Source organism: Aphelocoma coerulescens (genome assembly GCF_041296385.1).
Source record: "Aphelocoma coerulescens isolate FSJ_1873_10779 chromosome Z unlocalized genomic scaffold, UR_Acoe_1.0 ChrZ_unloc_scaf_1, whole genome shotgun sequence".
NCBI lineage: Eukaryota > Metazoa > Chordata > Aves > Passeriformes > Corvidae > Aphelocoma > Aphelocoma coerulescens.
Window position 1 is genome coordinate 3,513,640 of NW_027184086.1, and position 23,469 is coordinate 3,537,108.

Below are 23,469 nucleotides of genomic sequence, written 5' to 3' on the forward strand. Positions count from 1 at the left end.
ATTCAGATTATAGCATGTAGCTGCTATAGCAGAAGAACAACCATAATTACTCAATTCTTAATGTAAACAGTGGGAGTTTTAAAAGGTTATTTTGAAATGTGTTTTAACTTGGGAAGTGACCATATGCAGTTGTCAGCCTTCAGCCATGAAGTAAATCAAAGACCAGCTCTGCAAAAAACAGCTGGTCTTAAAAAACTTGCCTGTGTGTACATCCTGTTCCTTGTGTGTGTTTGAGAGAGCCTTTTTGCCAGAACTTCCTTTTGGGGCACATACACCTGTGGGATATTTGTATGTGCTCTACTTGGGAGCATGAGAGAGGATACGGCTCCCTTGACTCGTTCTCTAGAGCTGCAGATGTACCTGGAGCTACACATGCAGTGGAATGGGAATGGAATGGAATGGAATGGAATGGAATGGAATGGAATGGAATGGAATGGAATGTACTATTTCAGTTGGAAGAGACCAAAAATGATCATCCAATCCAACTGCCTGACCACTTCAAGGCTTACCAACAGTTAAAGCACACTATTAAGGGTATTGTCCCAATGCCTCTTAACACTGACAGGCTTGGGGCATCGACCACTCTCTCTGGGAAGCCTGTTCCAGAATCTGACCACCCCCCTGGTAAAGAAATGCTTCCCAATGTCAAATCTGAACTTCCCCTGGCACAGCTTCGAATGATTCCCACAGGTTCTGTCACTGGACACCAGTTATTTAACTTCTTCCTGTTACAGACTGGCCTTTGTGGGGTTATTTTCTCCCTTAGGATAAGGGATACCCTTTTCAAATGGGTTCTTTTCCCCTAAATAAAAAGATAGTTCATTATAATTATTAAATAATTTGATTTGTTATTATAGAATAATTAATAATAATTAATAATTAAGTACCCGTTGCCATAGTGGCTGTGTAAGGGAGATGAGAAGAAACAGACACGTCTTTGGTAGTTTGGGAACTGGGAAAGAGCAGGGGATACTCCAGGTAGGAACTGAGTAGCCATAGTGCTATTTCCTCTGAAACAGCATGTATGCTTCTTTTCATCTGTCAGGCTTTGGGGGTTTTTTGGGGTGTAGTTTTTTGGGTCTTGTCTGCTTGCTTTTCAAGTATCAGAACTCAGACATGTCTAATTGAAGTCTTTAAGTATTCTTCTCCTGCAAAGATGCAGTAATACAAAATGAAAAGTACAAAATGAAAGTGGAATTCCATAGCCTCAGCAAAGGTGTCAACTACATCATATTCCAAAATCTGCTAAATTCAAAGTTCATCTTCAATTATATTTACACGATTAGTTCAGGAGTTCATGTGGTCATCTGAAGATTGTTTTGCTCCAGAATCTCTTAATGGTTTATGTACCAGTAGGAAACATAATTTTCAAGAAGTTATGACAACGTGGTTGTACAACTGAGGACCTCCTTAGTAGCCATGGGTTGTCATTCCTCAAGTACTGTTTCATTCCATCATGCTGGATGTAGAAGTTCTCTAGAAGACAAGATTGATATTCATCATATTTGTCAGGTGCCCTTTACAGAAAACACTGAGAGTCTCTCATGACCTACAAGGATTTGTGGTTTTGTTTTTTAAAACTCCATTCTTCCTCCTTTGCATAAGGAAACTATTGTTTATGGAATTTGAATTGGGGGTGGAAGGTGACTAAGGAATTAGTCATGATAATTTGATTCTCAGATTACGTAGAAAGAGTTGGCAAGACTGAAGTACAAACTCAAGAAACTTTCTTTTATTTGTCAAATTAAAAGTAGTGAGGGTTTGACCTAACGAATACTAGTTATACCTTTCACTGCTTACAAGAACTTCTATGCTTTGTTAATTGTCTTGCTCTGGTTTGAAGAGTTTTCATTATTTTAACTCTAGTGGTGATGTTATCATTGTGGGGGAGGTTGTGTTTTCTTGAACTTATTTTCCTTTTTGCTGAGTTTGGAAAGGAGCCAGATAAAGCATATGAAATGTCCTATAAACAGTGGCAACAGAAGTCTTAAGTAACTGTAACGCCACTGCCAATAACTATTCAGCATTATTTGTTGAGGTCATTTATGGAACACCAGGAAACCCATGGGAGAGGAAAAACTTCCAAACCCCTGCAGTTTTTCCTCTCAATGCTTCTAGAGAACACTAAACCTTGATGATTCCTCAGGTAAGCCAGGCTATGAAGCCTAGAAAGATGCTCATAGTGCTCACTGTTGGGAAGAGATCTGCATTCCAAACTCTTCTCTAAGGGCCTGAGGCTCTGCCTGGCTGCACCCTCAGATTGTCATGAAGCAGAGGCACTTCCTTTGGACTTTGAGAGGTTTCTACTGGTTCCACAGCAATGAAATCTGGGGGGACAAAAAAAGTGAATACCCTGTAAAGAGCTTCCTAGAGTAGCCAAGTTTTCACTGTTGAGGTATAAGGTTCTTAAGAAACACTGAGGCATTATACCAGTCCCATAAGAATCTCTTTATTTGTGTCCATTTTTATTTAGCACATTACAACTTCAGCAAAGACATAGAGCAGATGTGTGTACCAACATTTGCACATAAATGTTGTGAAGAAACAAAGAAAAGCACTGATCTGCGGGGCCAGCCCAGTGGAGTTACTTGCAGGAAAGGATAACTTGCTGCAGAAATTCAGTCATTTCTACTTGCAACAAGGTAAAAAACCAAGGCCAACTTCTGTTAACAACAGACTGTAGTTCTAATTCAAGTAGAAATCTGACAAAAGAGCACTGATTGTATGTGCTGGTAATATCAAGTTGTAAAGACAAGAAGTTGATTTAAAGCCTTTCAAGTTTTGAGAGAGATGCAAGGGACTGTTTTAACACTTATCTAACATCTACCTAGAATGTTTTATCCCCATTAATAACAGTGGAAAAACTGTTGAGTAGCATAAGAAATGAAAAGTAAATCCTGTGTCTACTACAGACATCATTAGGCTCATAAAGTCTAAAATTTACCACAAGCTTTTACATAAGTAAGTTATGTAGTGCTTTGCACTGAAATCAAATAGTCTATTAAGAATCTTCATTTATTTTTATCTAATTACTTCTAATCTCAAGAAGTGAAACTAAATTACAGTGGCCACATGAGTGCTTTACATACAGCTGATAGAGTTTAAAACACAGGACTAAGATTTAGTAAGGCTTACAAAGAAGTCCAGTGGGTTTACGGCAGAAGTTAAGACAAGAAATTAAACCAATTAAATGGTGACTCACTTCAAACTTTACTTGCTTACAGTCCAGAACTTTGCTGTAAACTTTATCCTCTTCAGCATATCCTCTCCTAACAAAAAGTTGTCATGGAATGAGTAGCTGTGAAATTTTGTATTTTTTCTTCAAATGACAAACTCAATGCTGTCCTACAGAACACGAGATACAGCAGGCCTCATATTTCCTATCCAAGTTGCCAGCCCTAAGGGCTATGTTTTCCAGCTTAAAGCTTGAAATGCTTTCTCTTAAGACACTTTTACATCCCCTCTTATAAAACGTATCTCTCCAGGTTAAAAGTAACCTGCTGAGTTGCACTGTGTGCTTCACTCTTTTGCAGTTCTCGCATCTGAAAATTTACAATGAATGTTTATACAACGATTTGTTGCAGAAACCCTGAAGTCCTCAAAACTTTATTTTAAGATTAAGTCTTTGGGATTCTATCGGGAGAAATATTGAGGAAGATTGTGGGAAAGGGAATATTGTGGAAGATTGGCTACGTGAGAAAGGGCACATCAAACCGCTGAAGTTTGATCGCACGCATTTTGTGTAACAAATGAAGTTGCAAAAAGCTACAAGTTCTCCTGCTCAACAACAGGGCTTCCATTGAGTTCTTATTGCTAAGCTAAGTGTTTTATTGCAGAGTTAGCAAGGTTGAGTTTTTGGCAGTAAAACAATAAAATACTGTGGGTTAGAAAAGACAAAGAAGAAAGAGAATTGCTGACCACAGAAGAGGAGTTAGGAGGGGTTAAGAAGTCAGCTAAGACTACGTGAACCACTTAAAATGCACCTTTAAGAATATTCATAAGCCTATTATTGATAGTATATAAGAAACTTTAGTATGATTAATAAATGGAATCCTGCTGATCCACTCATATTGAGCGTCCGGGCTTTCCCTCCGTCGCGACAGGATTCAAGATTGTGGGCTGGAAATAATTTTTTATCCAACCAAAAGCTTAAGCTTCCTTTCTGCACATTCTGTGAGCTCAGAACTGCCATACCATTACTCTAGGCTTAAAGAAATGTCAGCATGGAGACAAAAACAGGAAAATTTCAGTAATTCATGCTTAATTAATTAATGTAATTATTTTTGTTGAAAATACTGCAGTGTCAAAGAGTACAGATGCAAATCTAAAAAAAAACCCATATTCTTTTACATTGATTGTAAAAAATTCCTTTTTTCTCTTAGCAACTTTGGTTGCACTCTTACTGATTGGTCAGGAATATACCAAGTAACAACAAGAGCATTTCCACCCAGGAAGTTTAAGTGCTCACACAAAGTTGTTCTCAGTATAGTCAGAAGAGATTGCAGATTTTTATGAGCAGAAGAACCTCATGAGAGCTGTAGTCTGTCCCGTTATTGATTCTTATAGTTCTGAGGACTGACATCCAAGGCAGTGCTTTGATACTTTAAAAGGAATTCAGGAAGAAGTGTTTGTAATGGTACCACTCCTTAGCAAGAGGTGGCTTGTGCTTTTGAGTGTGATCTTAAAAAGCACTCTATTAATAATTTTGGATAACACCTTGTTTTAGCAAGACTAAGGAAGAAGTTATACTTTAGTCATGTTGTGTTGATCTTGTGTGATTTAATGCATCCATTTCTAGCAAATTACTTCAGGCCAATATAAGCTTGATCACTCCAAGGAAGTTATTCTTTCCTATATTTAGTATCTATCCATTTAAGAATACACACACTGTACCAAATACTGTGTTACAACAAAACATGCAACAGTGAATAATCTCTATATTCAGGTGCCTAGAACACGTAATTTCACAATTTACAGTTTTACTGGTGGGGAATACATCCATTATGCCATCTCTCACAATAATTCCCTGTATATTCAAAATCCATTCAGAATTTTCCCTATAAAATAGCTTTGTGCTACCATATGTACCACAATCAAAGTATTAAGAGTAATTTCATAGACAAAGAGACAACTAAAGTGCAGAGCCTGAGGGATATATACTTTTTATTTATGTTACTGCAGTAAGAGATTACTGAAAGACTTCTGCATGAAGATGAATAAAATATTTTCATTAAGCTTCAGATGCTGCCCACTGCATTGCTTTTAAATAAAAATGCATACTCTCTATCAGTCATAGCAAAGTAGTAAGTAAACTTACAGCACATTCCTTTAATATATCAAAATGTTTCCAAGGCAATAGTATTGAACTTATACCACAGTCCCCAGTAACCTCACGCTGCACAAAGGAGGCAGTAGGGAAACTTATCCAGTTTAAGTGCTCTTCTTTTCTTCACCCAGCAAGTTCACTGTTGCTTTCTTGGCTGCAGGAAAATAAAATCAAGTTCAGTCACAGGCCAACAGTCAAAGGGTTATCTCTGTTCTTGGGAACAGAGGTTATCTCTGGGTTGTCCAGTGTTCTTGAGCAGCATACAAAAATTTTTCCTTTTACTCACAAGAGAAAGAACACAGAAGAAAATCATAGCTTTTGTATATATAGACATAGATACATCAGTAAAATTGATAATGAAAAGATTTTAAAAAGTAAGCAAGAAACAGTACAATAAACATTAAAGACTGACATATATATAACTATGGTATTGTTAAAGCAGGGCTGCTCATAGTGTTAAGCACATACAGGTTTGCAGCAAGAAATATACCATAATGATAAAACAGGCTTGTAGTAACGCTAATATTTGTGTACATGTATATGTGTGTGCATGGTTTCTTAAAAATAATGCCTGGGGTTTTTTATTGTTGGGTTGTTTTTTTTGGGGGGGGGGGGGTGTTTGTTTGTTTGTTTTGTTAATTTTTTGGTTGTGCTTTTTTTGGTAGAAATCTTTATATTTAAAAATAGGAAAAAGAAAGAATAAGTGATGAAATGAGGACAGAAAAATCCCCTATGCAACATGGAAGGACATTAATTAAGATACATGCCTAACAATAAAGACTCAGGAAGAGTCTTGCAGCAAAATTTCCAAGAATAGTTGAGAAAAGCAGATCTTTTAAGCAGACAGAAGAACTGCTGAAGTTGGTAAGATGAAATGAGACTGCATGCATTGTTTGGTGGAAAGAAGAATTAAGATGCTTTGAAATAGCATACCAATAAAATTCCTTTCAAACTAAACTTAAATAAACCTTTATTTTAGCTACTTAATACACTTCCTTCTCTTATTAATAAAGCCATCATCAGATATTTTAGAGTGCAAGGGTTCGCTATAGAATGCAAGGAAATAAAAGAAAAACCTTAAGCAATCTACAGTCTGTGATAATGCACAAAAATAAAATGTAAGTAGTTCCTTTAAGAGTGAGGAATCCTTTTACCTCCAGAGGAAGAAAAAGTACAAAAACATATAGATGGGAAAACTGTGCTTCCCATGTTGCTGTTTATTGCTGTTAATTGCTTTACTGTGTGACTGGGAACCCCTCTACACTTGCAGGGAGTATTTGAGGGAGTATTTTGGGAGATAGGAGGATGCACTGAAACAGTAACTGTATTTATGAAAGGAGTGTCTGGACCTGCCTCTAGAGAGAATGTTTTTAGTGGTGTGTATGGTGGGAAGACACACAAATGATACAATTTCTTCCACTCATTCTAGCCTAAATGCAATTCTAGGAAGCACGACCCACTGCAATCCCCATTTCCCAAATTTAACTTCTCCATTATAATTCACATCGTCTTCTTACAACTTATTCTTGTTTCCTCCGAGTGATGAATACTAAGTGCAATAATAAGAGCTCCCAGTGAAATTCCCCCTACTTAATGTGACCAGTGAACAGCCTTTTGCTTACCCTCTTTAGTTATGGTGTCTGCAGTCTCTGCAGCCTTGTCTTTCAGGTCCTGCACAACGCTGTCCAGCTGGGCCTCGTGCTTCAGGAAGAAAGGACGTATAATCCGGTGGTAGAGAAACTCTGCCCCGTTGGAAGGGCTTGGAGCCATGCACCACAGCAGGAAGCCACACTGTGAGAACAAGAACATCAGCCTCAGTAGAAGGAATCCTGAGTAGGAGACAAGGTGCCTTTCCTAAGTGCCACAGAACTGAGCACATTTAGAAGAGTGAGTCATCCCCTATGTGGTCAGGGTTCAATGAGAGCACACACCAGGACAGCTACACACAGTGAATATTTATACTGGAATAATTTCATGGATAGTATAAGGATAAAGGAGGAGGGCTGCAGCAGTAAATATAACCTGGTGTTAGGTGGGTCAAGATTACATGTTGCTTTTTTTTCTCTTTAAGGTAGAACTATAAAACCTGGTTATGCAAACATCTGTCTCTCAATATTTCTAAAACATAGGGCACAGGCCTGACTAAAGGTCTAAGTCTCTATATGACTTAAATTCAGCCAAAACACGTCCCTGTCCTCTCTGCCTCCCTGCTCTGAAACACAGTGGGGGAAAGAATAGGGTTGTGTGCACCCCAGAAGTAAAGTGACAAGGAGGAGAGACAAACCCAAGCTACACACAGTGCACAAACAAGGGTAATGCTTCTGGATTACAGTTTAGGTATGGCTTTTAGAGCACCATCTGCTCTCTAGAAAAATCAAAGACCACAGTGTGGGGTCATGTTTCTGCATCATGCAAAAGAGGACTGGAAAGACAGTTATTACATGTACTACAAATCCCTGTCTTTACCACTGAAGCACTTCTATTTGGCTTCAGTTTCACTGCCATACAGCACACAGAGACAGCTATGCAGAATAAGATGAAACATTCAAGGGACAGGGAGTGCCATAAATAAATTCACTTGAGCTATGAAAATATATATAAAATTATTTTACAGGAGAAAACTGCAACAAAATGAAGTACATTTTATCAACATTTGTACAGTTCTTTCTGTACACTATATTCCATGTCAAAAGCCTCTCCAGAAAATGAAGGCATAACAGCTTTTCTCAGACTACCCTTTCCTGAAACACAAAACAAAACCACCCAGCCTCAGTCAAAACATGCTTTGTCTTCATGTTAGACAGTATTCCATGTTTGAGGATTTCCACACATTTCTGGGTAGAATGGAAACAAAACACACAGTCTTCTTCAAGCAAGCCTTCAAAATATTTTGGAATATGTCCCCTCTGTTCTTTCCCAATAAGGTATACTGAAACTGGATGTTCTGTAGGTTCTGCTCTCCACATCTGTAAAATTTTGGCTTTGTCTTCTCTGCAGTGCAATTTACCATCCTTTTGGGTAAGCATTAAGCTTTCTTCTTTAAACTATTTGATCATGGTGTAAAAACAGAATGACTTAAAGGAGTGTTTGACCAGAAGACAAAAAAATGTTTTTTAAAGTAAAGAGTACACCATAGAGATTGGCCCACCAGGAACATTCCAATGAATTAAAACAAATAATTCAACAGGCAATACAATCTGGCACCAGTAAGTAGCAGCTAATGAATTATTAAGTATGGTCAGAGAAAATAAAGGTAAAAAGTGCCTTTATCAATATAAATATCAATTTTCAAAAGCTTCAATTATTTGGAACTGAATATAACAGAAAGAATAAATGGTGCTATCTTATGTTGTTATCTTGCATTAACAGCTGAAAAGTACACTGCCTATATTTCATGTTCAAGAATATCTCATCAGTTACTGAGAGTTATTCAACTTCTCCCAATACACAAAATAGGTAGTTCTCCTTTGTTTTAGAAAATCCCTCAGAGTCCAACTTCCTCTGAAATGAAAAGAAATTGAAATTTCCCTTTCCCTGCCTAAGAAAAAAATTAGTAATTTTGATTTGACAGCTTTGTCCCAGTCTAGTCAAGAAAAAGATAATTACCGATTTGTTCTCAAATACCTATTACTTTTGAATTGTACTGAAACAGATGCTCATATGCATTTTCTATTGGACATGTACCAAAACTGAGATTCTCATTCTTTTCAAAGCTTGAGAATGTTAGGCTGCTAACTTAGTTTATTTTCCCCTTGTCTCCCATGAAACTGAACCAGCATAGGCTATTGCAAATAAAGAGGGCTGTAAGAAGGTCTAGCAAGCTCAGAGTGGTTAAATAGTTAACTGGAAAAAAAAAAAAAAAAAAAGCCCAAACCCGGAATATATTCTTTGCAACCCTCCAGATCAGACAGAGCAGGGAGTGGAATTCACCTGAGCTCAGTGTGACTCACTTGGACCTGCTCCTAGCAGCTGTTTTTGCCCTGGCAGCACCAATTTTGTTCAGAAATAGCATTACAGAATTCCAAGGCAGAGCCATTAGTGGAGTAAGGAGCCTCTCTCATTCCGACCACCAAAAATACTTATAGGATGATAAACTCTGCTACTTTTACTGGCTACTGTTCTCCAGTACCTGAATGACACTGAAGTTTTTAGATCTTGAACAGAAGTATTTAAAAACAAATCATATGCACATGAAATTACGAGTTGCATGCACGTCCTGTGCTTCACAGATAAAAAAAAAACCCAAACAAATAAGAAATGGGCATTAGCAAAAAAAAGGTCCACAAAATTCAAGAAATGCCATCTGGAGAACAGGAAGTATATACAAACATTTTAACATATTTAAAGGAGTTCTTCAACATGCCTTTCTCCCACCTGTAAAATCTTCTAGTCTGCTGAAAACTTTAATGTCACAGAGTCTAAACTCTGGACTTTGGGGACTCTGGGGGCAGCTGTGCCCAATGTCTCAGCCATGCAACCGAAGGTGTTTCAAAATACTGAGCATCTAAAACTCAGTCTGGAGTGGAAGCTACAAGCTATATCAAACAGATGTGAATATGCTAATTTAGCACATTTTGAAAATTAAAGCAAGCTCGAAATTTTCACGGATGATGTATCTATGCTTCCACTTCCCAGAAGAGATATGGAGACAACATAACTACCCTACAAGAGGTTTTAGTTCATGGATGGAATGTAGTGTGGCAGCTGCCTAATTCCTCCTTCTCCCCCTATGGATTAACTTCCATCCATTCAGCAACGTTTTCTGATTCTCAGCCAACACCTGTCTGCCTTTGTACAAAAAAAGTAAACCTCTCCTACCAACTACTACTGAGGACAAACACTTGACTTCCGTGTGCCTTCTGCAGCCATTGTAGAAAGCTGTGTATTGACATAACTCCTAGTGTTTGCTTTTGCAGAACTGAGAAAAGTGCCTTTCCCTTGATTCCAACACCACATGTAACTGTGGCACTCCTGATACCAGAGTATCAGAGCCATTTGTGGACTTTATTTACAAAATCAACCTGAATTTCAATCGTGTGCTCTTCAGAAGGATAGCTGTGGTGGCATGAAGAAACCATTGCCACATCTTTTTCCACCAAGAATTTAGAAAAGAAGCTCTGAAAAGACACTGTATGAATTCAGAATTGTGAGTATATGCCACTGCAGATTATGGGTAGAAGTCATAATTCTACTGAACTACAAGGTATCCAAACAATAGTCACAGTTGAAGCCTGTTTAAAGACTGAAAAGGAAAAATGCAGAGGTGTAAACCGACTGTCACAGTCAATTTCTGCACATCAACCAAATCATTGCTGGTACTCAAATCACGCTAACAACTGCACATAAGCAACCATCTCCTCTGATACCCACCAACTCCTTTCAGCAAACCGAGCTTAATTAAATATTAAAGCTGTACGACTCAAACTATTCTCATGTTCCAATTTCTTCTTTGCTCCAATAGCACAGATGTTACTACCTCCTTCAACAGCCTTCGTGATTTTACTCTCCACTTTTACTAATGCACTTAAAGCAAAAATAGAGCCACTCTGGGGGGTTTACTATGTCTGTCATTTGTCCAAATTTACCTGAACACCAAGAGAAAGACTCTTTGGGGGCTTTTTATCGGACAGTTACACTGTCTTTTTTTTCCTAAAACACAGCAGACCCTTCCCTTCCACTCATCCCAACTTCCCCTCTTGCTTCACAAAACATCAGCTGTAAACAGATCACTTCCACAGAACTAAATTACACATTGCATCTAAAAAACAGGTGTGACCCTGGAATGATTCCAGGCAATGTTGTCGTCTACCCATTCTTGGAGACATTAGACCAGTTACATCAAAGGTCTCATTTTAGGAGAGGGGTCACATGAACTAACATACCTTTAACATGTAGTAGAAAGGGAACCAGGACAGAAAGATGTCAGAGAAGAATTCAGCTATGCTGAAAATGCCATACACAACCCAGTAAGTCAGCCACTGTGTGTCATCATCTTTGTTGGGACTTTCAATGGCCTTGATTCTGCAAGGAAAAACAAATCAAGTGAGCAGAATAGCAGCATCAGTCTCATCTGTAATGATGAAGTTTTTATGACTCAGATTTGTTGTTACATGTGAATCTTCATAATTGATTTGCTCCAAGAAAACTAATTAATATTTATCATACAGACAGTGTGTCAAGATCTTTGAACAGCAAAGTTTTTCCCTACATATCACACTTCAAATCTAAAAGATACTCAAGCTATTTCTAGCTCTGTGATTACAAGGAGGAAAAAAAAACCCAAACAAAACCAGTGAGCATTCTGACCTTGTTCACGAAACATTTTGAGGGGGGGCAAGAAAGGGAGGGGATAATCTTTGGCCATAGTTCCACTTCTGGAGGCATTGTGGTAATCCTGACAAGAAGGCTACTGTACATCAGAGCATTACTGATCCACATAACAGGTAATCTGAATGAGCCCAGTCTTGTGAGGCATGGGATACCAGTGATCACAGCACCTGCCCAGCCTTGCCTACAACCAACAGTGACCATCCTCCTCTGGCCATCAGAAAAGAATGATGAACAGAGTTGTTGTCTTGGATGAAAAATCCTACAATACCTTAAGTTATCAAAATGGGGTAACCTTGCCTCCAGACAAGGCCTGCACAGTGTGCTACGTGTGGATCAGAAATTCATTCAGCGCTGCACAGCTTGGGGTTCCTAGCACCACCAGGGGTAAAAGACTAACTGTACTATTCCCCAGTTTTTTACATAGTTATCTCCAATAAATAGCATTTTAAGTGTACTCATATAAACATGCACTAGATTCCTCTTTGAAAACGTAAATTTATCTATAAGATTTGCTCTAAGTCCTAAGAGCCCTTGAGGGGCAGAGGGGATCAGATCCATACGCTGAAGAATCTGCATCACCCACTGTATTACTCTATAAATTAATTCCTACAGGACTTGCAAGGTCTAATGTAGACTAAACTATTAAGAACAAGGTGAAACAACCTCTACTAAAGTACTGGGCTTTCTGCATAATGATTAATGGGCTTTTAATGGGTTTTTGTTCTCCATCTGCTATGCGAATGCAGTTCAAGTTTATACAGTTCTAAAAATCAGAAATTAAAAGATGCTCCATGTGGTCTTTCAGTAAAAGTAGTGGAGTGGGGTTTCTGGAGCCATTAAACTCCAGATTAACACTGTAAAAAGTTTAAAAAGAAAATGCTAGCAAATCTAAGCCTGATAATTTCCAGCTTAAAAGTGTTAGAAAGCATTTGTTCTCTCCACTCACGCTGCAGGATCAAAATCTGTAAGACTCAGTTTAATGAATTTAGTTTAAATTCTTCTATCACTTACTCCTTTAATATCAGCTATATTGTTTCTGAAGCAGCTTGTGTGAGATGTATTAGAGGTGCCACGTTTTCCGTTAATTCCACAAAAAAGGCAGAGTTAGGGAGGTTTACAACACAGAAATCAGAGAGCCGGCTGCAAGTTCATTTCCTGGACTGTGGATTGAGAAATGCTGTGGATTCCGTCACTTCCTACTTCTGTAAGTCACAGGGGAGCAGGGGGAGTTGGGGGAAATAATTCCTGTGACATGCCATATGTTTTAGCAAAAGCACTGGCAAACCCACCACATGCAGAGGGAGCTGGCACAGCTGCTGGATTGAATTACTTTGATATGCAGTACAAGGATCTGATACTTAATTCATGCGTTATTTCTACTGGAGTTTGAGGCAGGCCAGCAATGTCCTGCAGTGGGAAAAGCAGCAGCCCTTGCCATACCCCATCAATAGGGGGATCTTACCGAGGCACATGCACCAGCACAATTGGAAGAATAGGTTTTCCACAGGCTGGCAACAGCAGGTCTAATTCTTGCTGCTCCTAACAACACAGGCAGCCCTAGTCCAAGCAGCCTGTTCAAAGGCAGTGACAACTCCAGCTGCTCCTGCTCCCACTGTAAACCACATCCTTCCTATGCCCACACCTCTGAAGAATTCTAGTGAGGCCAGGTGAGGGGGCTGTACAAAAACAGCCCCTGAACACCACAGGAGTTAAGGAAGAAGGCTATAGAGCTATTTTCAATGTGTGAAACTGCACTCCTGGAGGAAAAGAAAAAGTAGACCTTACTAGCAGGGATGTTAGAGAGGTGGATAAATGGAGCAGAGAAAGGAACCAATTGCAAAGGTTCTCACTGTTAAAGAAAACTTGCTGTAGAGGCTCACCATGTGAATTTGTTTAGTTCTGCTGACAATTTCTCAATTAGAGGCATAGAGTGGAAGGCTTATTTTACTGCAATAAGCAGCCTAGCTTGGTATTTGTGAGAAAACTTTGCAGTGAAACTGCCAGCAGTCTTGCTGTTTTCCAGTCACCAATCTGAAGTCATACATGGATTTAAGGGACCATTGTTTCATTTTTTATAAACATTATAAAGTCATCTCGGTAATTACAAAAATCAACTTTCCTTAAGAAAAAAAAGCTTAGAATCTCCAATGTTGTGGCAAAGGGCAGATGGCATATCACTGTGTTAATGGGCCACGCTCTATTATCTTCTCTCCTCTAGAAACAAATGGCCTTTGAGAGCTCCTAAATACAGTGACATGGGTGTGCTCCCTTTGAACGTTCACCATCTGCTGCTCTAGTTCCTTAGGGGATACATGAACAACACACTTTTATTGTCTGACAGTCACAAGCAGCAGCACTACAAGTAGTCAAAGCCCTGTCTGATTTAGCTAACTGATGTACACAGCATTAAATCCACACGTGGTTGCTCTCTTACACACTGTAGGGGACAGCACATCTCCCCTCCTTCTGCAGTGGTCTGATCTAAGTGGGCAAGTTCAGGGGCAGCCCCCTACCACACCCAGCAGGCAACAGCCATGTCAGCTCAAACTGCTCCTGCTGGTCCTGCCTCCAGTCCCAGTTTGGGAGACAGGGAGGGGGAAAAGCAGGATATAGCAGGGCCATCAGTGAATGAAAGCTTTAACTGAAGTCAAGGAAAGGCAAGTATTTTATAAATATTCTGCTTTGGAATGGGGGGAGCATGTCCCTTGGATGAGACAGGGAAATCCAGTATAAAATATCCCTGTTAAATAAAAGGGTGGAAGCTGCCTCCATCCCTTGCTACTCACACACTATTTCAATAGTAAGTCACAGAAAATAGTACTTGTCAAAGAACAAGAACAGTAAGTTATATAGAATACCTGAACACAGAGGGGTTTCTTATCCATTTATAACTACACTCTTTTCAACATGAGAATCACACTCAAACTTAAGTCTTCCAAGTTATTCTACAAGTATTATCCTGGTGTAATGCCTTGTACAATTAAACTTAGGAGAGACATCGAAGCTACTTCAAGCCAAGAACACCTCGTTCTTCTCCACATTAAGTCATCGATCAAGCAGGCTGAAATTCAAAACGCAATCTCCATCAGTAAGTGAAAAGTTGCAGACCAAGAGACACTGACACTGTGTCCTACTTTAGGATTGCCTTCTTATAACTTATTTCTGTGTTGCAAGAGCAAATAAATCAGTCTCATTAACACATAATATTAAGATTTTCTAACACATGAAGGACCACCCAAAGACTATAGCTTCCGATTTAAAAAAATGATACTGTTTTGTCTAATTTGACAAAATTCCATTATTTGACTAAATTCCATGTTAGTTAAGTGTAGTAATTACATATCCCAAAGGATTTTTTATACTGCTTAAATACTAACTGTAGAGGACTTCAAAGAGAGCCTCAAACAACAACTTACAGTAGTTCTGCACCTTGAAGGTAAAAGCAGTCACTAGGAGCAGCTACAGTAGTCTGGATAGTAAATATCACAGCTCAGTTATTTCAGAAACAGCTGCCTGTCCAAGAGTGAAAATGACCCACTGTGGGCCAGCACTGTGATGGATGGGGAGCCAAGAAAAACTTTGTTTTCAGCCAGATCTGTTCCCCAGTAGCCCTGCAGGCTGTGCCAAGGGGGAAGAGTGGAGGCTGTCACATTCTGTAGCAGCCCAGGGCTCCCATCTGCTGTGTAGCTACAGTATCAGAGCACTGGCTCAGCTTTGACCCTGTTCGTCCTAAAATCAAACAGAACCCTAGATCAAGTGTGGTTACTTATCCTGTTACTGATAGTAACAGACACTGGTCTAATTTTAGTAAGTTGCCAAGTGGAGTTCTTTCACTTAGAGCATCTGACTCATTTAAAAAAAAAAAATCAGCTCTTTTCCAAGAAGAGACTGTTGCTTCTCAATTAGCTCTGGCATAACAAATCATTTGTTACAGTAAATTCACACATATAGTACTCACTAGCTAAGTTACAAGCTTGGGGTGGGGTTTTATTGAGCTGAGTCCAGATGTGGGAAGCAAAAATAAAGAAACACCAAATTTTCTTGCTGTGGTCTCATGTGAAGTGATCACCCTTATCCCTGCAATCCCTCAGGTGTACCTGAGGATTCTTGTATAAATAAAGTTACAAGTTTAAGGCAGAAGATGAGCCCTTAAACCCAGTGCTCCCGTTGTAGCTGACCATTTCATGCATCCTTTCTTCAGTTTTCTGGTCAGTGCTACACAAAGTGAGTAGGCAGGCATATTTGTCACACCCTAACCCAAGTGTAAATCTGGGGGGTTTTTTTTCATTTAACTTAAAAACCCATGAAATTACCTATACTTCTATAGAGCTTATGCCTACTGGTCTGCCCCTACTCCTTACAGCAGGTTGTAAAATAATTTACTTCTATCTATGTATCCAGACACCCACACAGAATCAACACTCCACTGCACCAGAGACTTCTTTAGCTTGGTGCCTCCCTTTCATCCTCATGTCAGACTCACCCTGGCAGGCTGCCTCCCTGACATCTCATGTCATTTCAGTGAAACAAGTACCCGTGCACTTGGATTTGCTTTATCATTTTGGCTTCTACATTTCCATCCATCAGCTAAAAGCCGCCTGCTTTCCATCTTTCTTCCTCCTCACTGACAGCAACAGCAGAGTCACGCATTTGCAGATATAGAAAAGATTTTCCTGCCAACTGCACTTACACAACTGCTATGATTTAAGTCTACCAGTACCCTTCTCTCAAAATTTTGTGTATCAAGCAGAAAAATTCACAAAGGATAGCAAGGGAGGGTTTCACTGTCATCTGTCCATGCACAGACAGATATTATTAGAACACACCAAAAAGCTACATGGCAGTAGTACAAAGGGTTCTAAGAGTGTTTTTAAAAGGAAATGGAGCAAAATGGCAGCAAAAGGAGCACATGCCATTTAGCCCACCCATGGAGTCCTACAGCCTACATGTTAACTCACCACAAAGCTGAAATCCTGAAACAAAATGGAAAAAAAAGCAGGAATCCTCTCATTTCACTGCTCTCTGCTCATTCTTGGCCCCCTCTCTCCTGGAACAAGTATTTGTAAGGCTAACCAATAAGTCAGTTCCCCAGTTCTGACTCAGGTCAAAACCAGCTTCCCCAAAACACAGTCCCACACATATGTTGGTGCTTCTGCTGAGATTAAGACGCCTTAGTGCCTCACTTCAGACTAGACCCATTTGTATTACAAACATCTTTATATTTTTAACCTAAATGTAAAATGAGGAAGTAAAATTAAAATTTTCTTATTGCTATCATAGTATTATACTCCCTGCACCCAATCACTTGCTTTCTTTAGAAAGAAAAGCACATCATTTATCCAAGCAACTGCTAAGATGGCTTTTAAACATGGCACACTAAAACCTAGAAACCAAAATGTTAGTATGCTTGGAGGAACCAATTTGGCAGGACATATTAAAAAAAAAAAAAACAATCAACAAAATACCCTTTTTAGTGTCTGAATACCCATTAAAAGATTATCAGGAATGAGAGAAAACAGCACACATGCAGACAGACTTGAAAATTTTCTACTTATGTTTATACTGGGCATTGTGAATCTGGTTTGATATGTCAGCTCTCTCAAATCGTATTCATAAAGCAGCAGCAGTGCTTTACTTCTGAACCTTAGCACATCATGCATCATCCTTCATGAAGGAAAAAAGTAAGCATTTGCCTTAAAATATCTTAGGAGAAAGGAAATTTGCTGCCCTAGTTCTCAAGAAATACAGGAACAATTTTACCTTTTCTAAATAACTGTGAGCAAAGAAAAGCAGTGTCCCTGTTTTAAAGGTACACTGAAAGAGGAAAAGGAACTATGAGACAGATTCGAGACACCGTGACAATATTCAAAACAAAATTTGAATTGAGTGTTTATACTTCTCTACAATCAATCCAGATTGTTTCCTGCAAGTAAAATGTCACGAGCAACCTTTACATACCAAAAACAGCTGAACTGAAGCAACAGCATAAAATTAGCCAAAGTAGAGAGAGGCATTATTGTACTATATTGCTTTTCTTCCTTGAAGACACTAGTAACAAGTTCAGACATTTTACTGCCCAAAGCTATTTTCATCTTTGCAATTTTTAAACCAAGCATGACAGCACTTAAGAAATTTCCAATCCTTTGCACGCATTTCTTAGTCATCAAAGGCTCCCTTCCTGCTCGCGCTCTAATTTTTTTGAGGCAGTTAACCACCACTAACTATGGGTGGAGCTACATTTGAACACTCTAGCTCTGGAAAGTTTAGAGAAGCAGTGAAAATGCTGGCAATGGTATTAACATACTTGCCAACACTCACTTTTTCCATCTCTAGCCTGATTACTGCCTTGTGCAGTTAAAGCTTGATAGAAGTTTAAAAAGTTGCTTCTGTCATCTGTGGCAAACTTTTCAGTGCTGGTCTACTGCAACCACAAAAGCCTGTAAATCAAGCATTACATTTCAACTTAAAATTATTTACTCTTTTTCATCACATAGCACTTTACAGAATTCTAGGGAATGAGACTAGAGATTGTCCAACTTACTGGGAAACAGCCAGAAAACCACTGCTTCATTTTGCCTGTGTTAAGAGACTCAGGTGGGTCCTTGCTGTGACATGTCACAGACTTGGATTTATGAGAAGATTCTGTATTGCCAAAGAAGAAACTCCTCCATGTATAAAAGCACTAAAGATTTCCCCAAGGCAAAGCTGAAGGTGAACAAGGGGGAATGAGAAGGGAAACAGCTGTGCCTGCCTGAAGCTGTATCAGGCATTAACCAGGGAGCTGCCCCCTCCCCTGGCACTGGTTTGCACCACAGTGATGAGAAGGTAGGCAGCAGTGCAGCTGCACCACTTCACACCATCTGCTTGGTCTAGCAGCTACAGCCTCCAGCATTTCTCCACTGAAATTCACACCTGCTGCACTGCACACACTGACAGTGAATACAGGGAATGACAGAGACCAAAGAAAACAAACTGCAGAATTATACAAGGCCTGACAGGCAGATATCTGCACAGAACTGTCCTGGTTTCATGTGTAAACAGATTTAAATCTGAGCTGAGGGTCTCTGGGTTTGCTATGACTCCAATATATTTTCTTTAGGAAAGCATAGAGATGAACAGTAATTAACATGATTGAAGTAACCCAGAACTGAAATCCCACTAAAACAGATTTGGAACATGCCTGAGGGTCACTCACGAGGCAGCCTGTTTGCCATTTTAAACAACTAAGGACAGGAGTTGATGTCCCTTGCAGAGCACAGACATCTGTCCCACTCCTTCACCCCTCTGAGTGCCTTTTCTGCTGACGAGGAGCCTGACCCACTACTTTGTCCCTTGCCACAGCAGAGTGGCTGGAACTACATGACCTTCAAGGTTCCTTTCAACCCAAACCACTGCTTGTTTTTCACTTAAGTAATTCAGTTACCGACAATGGAGAAATGATGCACTGATCTACTTTATAAAAGAAGAAAGTAAGTTAACTGAGGAAAAGTAATCTGCTTTTTCTCTTTCAGTACCTCTCTGAGACATTTCAGGCTTGGGTCCATTGTTGAAACACCTGTGTAAACATCAAACTAACACTCTGCACAATACATTCCATTTACAGCTCCTGACCTCTTCCAGAAGCCACAGCTTTTAGAGCAAAAGGCATTTGAGGGTGTGTGCAGCTGATGAAAACAGCTGAAAACTGTTTTCTGTTCAATGCTAGGAAGTAAATTCACTACTGTCAGTTCATACAGCAAGCTCTTCATCTGCCTTTCCAAGGGGGACAGACCAAATAGCAGAAAGGAATAAACAAACCACTCTGGCTAGTGTTCTTTACGCTTTGGGTCTCTATACTTTATAAGCGTGGGGGATGGTACTCAGCACCCTGACGACAGGACATGATCCAGAGCATCAGAAACAAAAGCAGGCAGAGCAAAATGTGAAAAAATTCTACAGACCAGATCTGGACTTGAGAGGGGATCGAGCCCACCTGTGCTGTCAGCAGGCTGCCACTGAAAGACACTGGCATGCAGCACACTGCACGCATCTTAAATTAGATTTTCACCTAAGATTATACTTTTCTACTATAAATGTCATCCAGCATTAAAAAGGCAGCTAAAGGAAAAGCATTACCTGATCATGAACTGGAAGAAAAACAGAACTGGCATTGTGCATATTGCTCAGCATGCTTTCTTGTTTAAGTAAAACTTGTAGGCATGGACAATGCTCCCATTATTTAAAAAAAAAAAAAAGTAAAAAAACTGAAACACACCACAGTACTAATATCTGGGAGGTAACTTTTCACATTAAGACACATTTAAAACCCCATTTCAACATGAAAAAGGGTAGACACTCTACCAAAAGATTTAAAAAAAAATCCAGATTTGAAAGAAAAAAATTAGTAATGAAACCTTATTATTCATATTTGATTTGCTACTGCCTTACTACTGCAGTTCTAAGAGTTTGTATTATCAATTTATTCACCATCATTGCATAATGGAAGGTTTAAAATATAATCCCAAACCAGTTTAAAAACAAATTAAAATATTTAAATAGGATTGTAGAAAGTAATTACATAATTTTAAAAGTGACCGAAGTCAGACACGAAATATTACATACACATAATTCCTACACAACCATTTCAATGTTTTGAAGGTTTGTTGGATGATATTTCCCTTTTCAGATTTTAATGAAAGAGTACTTATAAGCTAAGCTTTTCACTAAAAATTATCATTTAGGAAACAAAACCTAAGCTTCTTCAGAGTTCCTGTCTTATAATCTCTGAAATTAGCAAACACCAGGAACAGCATTTAGAAAAAATGTTGCTTGGTCTTAAGCATCATAACCATAGGATGTTTCAAGAGTCTAAAACTGAGTCAATCTCTCACATCTCTGAAAAAAAAAAAAAAAAAAGAACCGACTTTATATTGCCCAGGAGCCAATTACAGAGAACATATTTTTTAAAGCTTCTGACTGTATTTAAATAGAGTTATATAAAAGGCAAGCACTGTGTTTCAACAATATAGCAGTCCTGCTGGGAAGGACTTCCATTTTATGAATGTATTAGGTTACACAGGTTTTATTTAGTATGTTTCTGCAGTCTTTTGGAACATACTCTCCACTGTGGTCCTGCCTAACAGGTAAGGCATTTTGGTCTAAAGGACCATATAATGCACGTGAAACGTAACAGTTGCTCTGTTTTTAAGAATAGCTAAGGAGACTTTCCTTTGAAAAAGGAAGTATTTAAAAGTCTTTCACACTCGGGAGGAGTTACGGTGTTTTCCTTTCCTCCCCTCATCAGCGAGGCGGGTTTGGAGTAAACAGCATTCCTTAATGCACCTCTGTCTCCAGCCCATTACAGTACCCCGTACTCTGTATCAGGCACACGCTGACGATGCACCAGCGCCTTCCTGCCCCCCGCTCAAACCATCAGCGCGAGCTTTAACAAACACCCCCAAAGCAGCGATCCTCCCTCCCGTTACCAGCAGCCAGTAAGATCCAGCTTCCCGCTGGAGATGACAAAGCTGGAACCCAAACCCAAAGCATAACCCGCTACAGGAACCGGCTATCAAGTGTGGTAACCACCCAGCGTCTCCCATCTGTAACTCCTGACGTAGCACTCGCCAGATGGGAGAAGCCTCGTTCTTCACTTGGCACCTGGCACCTGTACCTGCTAAAGGAAAGGGGTGCGCGGCAAAAACAACACTTGGGAACACGGTCCCGGAATGCCACCCCTGACAGGCTCAGCACCGGCGCAAGAAATGCGATTTTGCAACAACGTCGGCGAGTGGCACCCGGAACCATCGATGGAGAGGAGCAAGAGGCGCGACACTCACGAGACGTAGGCGGGGTAGGCGAAGCCGATAATGTTGCAGAGCAAGGACGCGCCGTATCCCACCACCAGGTACACGGCCACGACCCCGAGGATGCCTGAGGAGAGAGGAGAGAGCCGTCAGCGCCCGAGGGAGCGGGACGAGGAGGCGCGGGTAGGGCGCGGCCCCCGGGGGGAGCCGGCGCAGCGGCAGCCGGGGCTCACCAGTGGCGATGTAGGCGCGGCTGACTCCGGTCTTGCTCTCGATCCGCTCGAGCACGGCGGTCATGCAGTTCTTCTCGTGTAGGAAGCGGTCGAACCGCTGTCGCATCGCCGCGGTCATGGCGCTGGTGCCGCTCGCTCCGCGCCGCGCTGCAGCCCCGCGCTCCCCGCGGCCGAGCGCAGGCGCCGCCCCGGCACCCAGCGCCCGTCCCCGTCGCGCCGCGCCCGGGGGCGGTGGCGAGCGGCGGGGAACCATCTTCCGCCGGCTGCGGGCCCTCTCCGAGCCCGCCCCTGCGCGAAATGGAGGTCTGGGGGCGCGCCCTGCCGGCGCAGACCCGGTCCCCGGTGGTTTTGTGGGGCTCCGGGCACAGGGCGGGGTGCGGCACCGGGCCTGGTGCGCGCAGCCGATGTCCCCCCGCGGCCTCGCGCTCTCCGTGCCCCGCCGGCAGGGACAGATTTTTAATCTTAGGCGGGGAGCTAGGGACATAGATCCCTGCAAGGATGGTGCGCCTTGTTCAGGTAATCAAATAGCGAGTCCCCTGTGTCAAAGATGCTCGAGAAAGAGGCCACGATCGTAGCCGGCTCTAATTCCCTCAACTGCTATAATTTCCCCCACCCCCAAAATCAGTGCGTGATACCATCGATTTCAGACACGGTGAGCAAAAGTCAGAAACAGATGGTAGGCATTGACGTGATGTAGAAGAAAGGTTATGACAATCTACTGCACGGGTACCCAAAAGGCGTGTGTGACCACGCCGAGGGCATCAGCGCCTTGCAGTAACTGTAACCTGGAATTTATGGTGTGCGCAATCTTCTTACCAACTAAATATAATTTGTTGGCTGTGTTGTAGTCCTGGAAACTTCCTCAGCTGGGCTGACCCTTCACAGCAATTTCTCTGCATCTGACTCAGCATTACAACCAGTACTGGGATTCTTTATGCCTTCTTCAAATCTGTGTTGCTCCTGAGTTTGCCAGAAAAGACTAATCAGTCTTCTTTTGTGTATGTCTTACCTTCACCTAAAAAAAAAAATTAAATGTAAACATCACATTGTGCTTTGGAGCTTTCAATGTTTTGGGGGAAGGCATCTTGCAAAGAATTTAAATTTAATTGCTGAAATACATATTTCTTTCCAGTAACTGTCTTATTAAAGCAGAGGTGAGGAGAGGAGGGAGAATAATATTTAGTCCATAACCCTGGTTAAAAGGTTTGTCCTGTAATTTTAACTTTTTTTTTTTTTTTTTTTTTTGGTGATAAAAGGTTTCAGTTTTTTTTAATGGAGTTTAAAAATAGAGTTAAAAGTGATCTTTGGAAGTTATGTAGTCCAATGTAGTCTTCTGCTCAAAGTATGGCTAATGCTAAAGCTAGATCCTGATGCTCAGGATTTGGACCCCTAGGGTCTGAAAATGTTCATGGATGGAAATTCTGCAGCCTCCTTGGACAGCCCTTCACTGTGCTTAACTGCAACCACAGAGATCTTTTTGCACTCATGTTTGAAATTGAGATGTCCTTTGATGTCACATGTGAGTGTTTCATCTTGTCCTTTGCCCTGATTTTTTATACTTCTGAGGAGGGTCTAGTTCACTTTAACATCCAAACAGAGAGCTGAAGGTAGCAATCGATATCCCCACTTAGCCTTCACTTCTGAGAAGAAGCACAACCATCCCAGATCCTTGACCTTCCTTGTATGCCATGTGTTCCAGCCCCCTCCTTTTCCTTTCTTTGTCTGCTGGATCCGTCTGATATGTCTTGGGTTTTACAGAGAATGTGGAGGACTCTTGGGACTGGAATTACATAGC

General features: G+C 40.7%; 1 protein-coding gene across 1 annotated transcript; it reads right to left on the bottom strand.

Annotated features, from left to right (window-relative positions):
• Positions 1-2,424: 2,424 nt before the first annotated feature.
• On the bottom strand, positions 2,425-21,884 carry REEP5 (receptor accessory protein 5). Its single transcript, XM_069002621.1, has 5 exons — positions 21,675-21,884; positions 21,475-21,568; positions 11,209-11,347; positions 6,949-7,117; positions 2,425-5,480 (listed from the first exon to the last, which is right to left on the bottom strand). Exons 1-5 carry the CDS (start codon positions 21,790-21,792, stop codon positions 5,431-5,433), a joined length of 570 nt encoding a protein of 189 aa, XP_068858722.1. The 5' UTR covers positions 21,793-21,884; the 3' UTR covers positions 2,425-5,430.
• Positions 21,885-23,469: the final 1,585 nt, after the last annotated feature.